Source organism: Glycine max, chromosome 13 (assembly GCF_000004515.6).
Source record: "Glycine max cultivar Williams 82 chromosome 13, Glycine_max_v4.0, whole genome shotgun sequence".
Classification (NCBI taxonomy): domain Eukaryota; kingdom Viridiplantae; phylum Streptophyta; class Magnoliopsida; order Fabales; family Fabaceae; genus Glycine; species Glycine max.
The window spans coordinates 4,284,179-4,289,361 of record NC_038249.2 but is presented as its reverse complement, the minus strand read 5'-3'; the positions used below and the strand labels follow the sequence as shown (position 1 = coordinate 4,289,361).

Below are 5,183 nucleotides of genomic sequence, written 5' to 3'. Positions count from 1 at the left end.
ATGACGGGAAATGACAGCAAAGCACAAACGGAGACATGAACGAGGACGGTGCGGCAAGAAGAAACGAAAAACAAAGAAGGAAGTAGAGCAGCACACGGGGGTAGGGAGAGGGAGAGCTTTTAAAATTTTAAGTAAAAGACAATTTCACCACTTCACTTAAAATACCAAGTGCACAAACATTTTTGTTGGGTGCCCGAAACAATTTCCACCGTTCCTCTTGTTTACACAACACAACCTCTTATTTCATAATTTATTTCGTTTATAATTCATCTCATCAATATGGATAGAGGAAATAGGATCATAGCAAAAAAGGTATTACAAATACAGATCTATTACTTTTAATTTCAAATTATTACACTTAGAAGAGATAATAATAGTTAGATGAATGATGTCAGAATTTTGTATAATTAGGCCAGCTTTTAGCCGCACGTCATAAAAACAAGGAATAAAAACAGATAAGATCATTCTATTACCACTAAATAACTCGAAGTGAGATATTGCTAGGTTTAGGTATGTTTGATTACAGTACCAATTAAACCAAGCATCGCCTCTTTCTTGGGCTGTGTTATTTGCAACTCCAAGGTGACCTGTAAAATTAAGAACTAAGCATTATTAAACAGTCTAGAGAAGAGAAAGAAGGCAGCTCCTGAGCTGTTACTGGCTCAATAACATGATCAGTAACATAAAAGTGAAATCTTTTCATTTCCTTTAAATGAACATAAAATAAAGAACTTTCTAATAAACAGCTTATAGAATATACATGAGCTAAAGGTTTTCATTAATATGGCGTTCTAAATAATGGTTATAATCTATGAAGCATAGACACTCTTGGTTGAACAATGTTGGCTATATATTCCAACACCAACACCTGCCTAACAGTTGTACAATGCATCAGATATTTCTCACTTGAGCTGACATCTCTATAGGGATAAACACTTTAAGGGCATCAGTATCATAAAAAATATTCATTTTTTAAAGCATTCAGAAAAAGTGACTTAAAATATCACGCAAAATATTAAAAAATCATGCTTAGTATTTTTTGCAATGTAATTTCAATTAAATAAAAACGTAGAACATAGAAACATATTTTGCGAAGGTGTATATATCTTAAAAGATATAATTCATCTTGTTTCCGGATTCTTTTTTCAAAGTATTAGATTGTGAAATGTCTCTTAATACTTTTTACCATACCCATTATCATAGGAAGAAAGTGATCATACAAACATTGATTATGAATTTAGATCATTTGTTGTACAAGGTGGGTGCAGTATCATTACAAGTTACAAACGTCAGGGGTGAGAATTCATCCTATTTTCCATGTGCTTCTATTAAAGAGAGCTATGGGACAGCATAGTGTTCATCCAACCTTACCAGATTGAAGTGACCTGACCAGCCTTTGAACCAGAAGGAATTCTTAATTCCAGAGTCATAACCACAAATGACCAACCTATTTACCAAATTCCTATGAAATGAACTTCTCAAAAGTCACTTAATCTAGTAGGAAGATGCAGATGTTTATCAAAGGACAATTACCTCATTTTAGCCTTGAGGACAAGGCAGTTTCTGCACCAGGGAGCATTGATAGGCTAGTCCAACATGATGGGATTGAGTCTGTTGAGACTGAAGGCTCATGGCCTTAGAAAGTCTGTTAGAAGGGGGGAAAGTGTGACAGATGGCAGTTATATAAGAACAAGTTGTATCTAGAATGGCAATTTGTGTGTTTTATTTCTACGTATGGTTTTCTTTTTGATTGTTTGAGAGGAAACTCTAGTTAGGGGTTAGGCTTAGGCCCGTGAAATGTGTTGCTGTACTCTGGAGTATTTAATAGAATATTGTCCTGTCTGTGTTCAAACTCTGGAGTTTAACAGCGTCTATGCTTCATATAGGTTAAAACAAATTTGTAAACATAAGCAATACCTTGTTACTCTTACTCAAAACTTTCTTTAACTACCCCCAAGTTCTATCATAACTGAATTCAATCATTTATAAACAACAAAAATCCAAAAGTACATTTAATAGGACAGAAAAATATTTGCATATAATTGTTTGTGAAATCAGCAGGACTTGAAGTACCACACTTATTTTGACAGAGAACAAAAGATTATGAAGAACTCAAAAAAATGACAATTACTATAAGTCTAATTGAGAATAGGATTGATTTGATGGAAACTTACATTCCTGAGATTTATTTACAATAATCAATTAGCTTGTACCAAGCACAAAGGATATGTATTTTAGCCAGAATAATTGATACTGGCATTGATTTGAGAAAAGGAAAGTTAGATTCCTTATCTCAACTAAAATTATAATTTGCACTTCCAACTATATGAGAACAAAGCATACGTACTTTAGCCTAACAGTTAGGGGATCCATTGAAATTTAAATGCGCTCACCTCCTTGAAGATGCTGCTATATGAAGTTTGCACAAACCCCTACACCAAATCCATGAGCTGAGTCAAACTTAGAGAACTTGACAACCCTTGGAAGAGAGAGAGAGATGATTCTTAACATTGAAGTACATGAAATCAATCTATAGAATGATCATATTTGTAAAATTAATGTTTGCATAACAAAATGTTTCATAAAAATGTATGAAGGCAAGAATACATTTTTCTTTACCAATGAGTCAATGACATACAATAATGTGATGTATACAATGATTTTAGATCAAAACTTTTGAAATGAATGGGGAGGGAGGTGATATATGTGAGGAATGGTATCTCAGTATCTTTAACAAGATGATTTAAATATAATGCATATGTTGAGCCATACTGTAAATTCTGTCAACCAAAACCATCACTGTCTGACAACAACTCAATAAGTTAAATGTACAGTGGTAGGAAACATCATTCCTTTAATACAAAAGAAAAGATAAAAAAAAAAAGAACAGCAACAAACCAATTTTTGGAACAGGTCGAGGGATGCTCCATTTGATTCCCCAATTTTAACCCGAAAGATATTAATTCCTAACTTCTCAATTGCAAAGGTCATCATCATCAGAACAGACTCCTTCGCAAGTCCTTTCCTACGGCTATGATAGCAAAGAGAAAGTTGATAAAGAAGTTAGAATGAAGAGATTTAATACTTGCTGTCAAAGAATAAATCAACTTAAAACCTAAGGCTCTTAGATGCAGACAGAGGAACGGTTTTTATCTCTTGCACTTGCATAATCAGGAGAATAAAAAGTTGGAGCATAGATTCCAGAGTAGGGAACTAAAAACAATATAAACATCAAAAAGTATGTTCATGGTCTGGAATGTTTTATATACTCTTCTCATCACAGGGTAAATGATTGAATAGAAGTATCATTCAAAATTACAACGGAAACACCTGATTTCACCAGTAAAAAAAGATAGACATAAGCAAGAATAGGAGACGAAAGCTTACAATTAATTAAGAATAAATTCAAGTTTTCTTCAGATGTAAACTAAATGATATACCCTACCTGATTTAGGAAGGTGATATTCAAGTAATTATCTTCTATATTCTCCTATTCTTGCCACCACTGATTTGGTTTAGGTAAACTATTAAGCCATCATTGACCAAGGATTATACATAGATAGCGCTTCTATACAATCTCAACTTATTTCAATTAGCTCTGGTTTTAATTTCTTAGTCTCTCCCCAACACCTGTACATCTGCACCCTCATCCACTGCATTTTCTTTTTGTCAAACAAATGAAGGAAATTCGTTCTATAAGATGAATGATGTATGAAACACAGGCAACAATGAGGACTGAGAAACAACAGGTAAACCAATTATGATAATGGCAATACCCAAATAATTCACTAACTAGTTCAAGAAATGAAAGTCAAATTAGGTACCTCTTTGGTTCAGCTATCATTATTTCAATCTCTGCCACGTGAGGATCATCCAAATCATTCATGAAAATATTTACATCTCCAACCATGGCTGCAAATAGCATATATTACTATATTAGTCTCCATCCAATCTTACCGTATTATTTGAAGTCACAAGTCATAAAAATAGCTCACATAAGCATAGCCATAGACCAACTACCTAAATAAATAGTTGCCTATCTTAACTAAACATCAAGGAAGTTCAAGGATCAGAGTGAGTTAAATGATCAGAAACAATTCTACCTCTTGTTAGATTTCATCTCAAAATCAATTGACGTTAAGTGAAGTGTATATATATATATATATATAAACTACCCCGAAAATTGAGGCAGGTGGGACTTCCAAACATCTCTTCCCCATAAATATATACCGCATGAAATAATTATGAAGCATGGAGTTGGAATTTGAGAAACATCATTTCATTACCCCAAATCAAACAGCCATTGAACCAAATAATAATAATAATAATAATAGAAAAAGGCAGTGACCTTCAGGGTGGGGTTCCCCGTGAGAGAAATCGCCAACAACCAAGTCCTTGTCCAATACAATAAAGGTCTCTTCTGCAAAAAAAACACTTCGCCCATAAATCATAATCGTTGTGTTGCAATAAATAGATAGAGTTTGAGTTGGAGAGAAAACAGAACTGTTAGGGTCTTGGGACCAGGAGAGTTGCATGGTGTACTCCTGTTGGAGGGTGAGAGGCTCTGAGCCAGTGGCTTGAAGGAGAGAAGGGTCCTTCATCCATTCGTGATATTTGGGCACGTGGGCCTCCATGTAAGGGACCAATATCACCTTCTTTCCTTCTAAGCTCACACACCCTTTCTCCCCCATCGATTCTCACTCTGTAATTGCCTCACACAAACAAAAGCAATCAAACCCCACTCCCCTGTCCCCTTCCGTTATGTAGAGAGCTTTGTTATTGACACTTCTTTTTTTCCTATTAGCACTTTTTTTTTTACTTTAATTCATCATGAAAATGCTTTAGACCACATTGCAATTTCCACTTATCTTGGTATGTATTTGTTCTTTATTTATGAGAAAATTAGTGATTTTTCTTTTATTCCGAACTTGGTTTATTTTTCATTTATTCCACAAGGGGCCACGATGACTTTTTATGGAATTGTGGGTCTCTTTATTAGTTTTTATTTTGGGTCGATTATTTTTTGGAATATAGGTGGTGGTTTTGATATCTTCAATAAAAAAGGAAAAAGGTACCTTTTGTTCGTTGGGGATTTCCTGAAAAAAAAATCATCATATTATTCTCGAAATACCTATGTTTGAACTAAATAGGATCATTATAAGCAATAAAATTTTTCTTTTAAA

At 34.1% G+C, this 5,183-nt stretch overlaps 1 protein-coding gene across 8 annotated transcripts; it reads right to left on the bottom strand.

Moving 5' to 3' along the window:
• Positions 1-284: 284 nt before the first annotated feature.
• On the bottom strand, positions 285-4,750 carry LOC100817900 (N-acetyltransferase 9-like). Of its 8 annotated transcripts, none has more exons than NR_159928.1 (7): positions 4,505-4,733; positions 4,349-4,420; positions 3,825-3,912; positions 2,899-3,031; positions 2,394-2,432; positions 1,534-1,645; positions 285-587 (listed from the first exon to the last, which is right to left on the bottom strand). NR_159928.1 is itself a non-coding variant. In NM_001367307.1 (7 exons), exons 1-6 carry the CDS (start codon positions 4,689-4,691, stop codon positions 1,540-1,542), a joined length of 615 nt encoding a protein of 204 aa, NP_001354236.1. In that variant the 5' UTR covers positions 4,692-4,733; the 3' UTR covers positions 285-587; positions 1,534-1,539. The 8 variants fall into 8 exon arrangements, 5 of the variants coding, with proteins under 5 accessions (NP_001354236.1, NP_001354237.1, NP_001242820.2 ...); NM_001367307.1 differs by having other exon boundaries at positions 1,534-1,635; NM_001367308.1 differs by having other exon boundaries at positions 1,534-1,620.
• Positions 4,751-5,183: the final 433 nt, after the last annotated feature.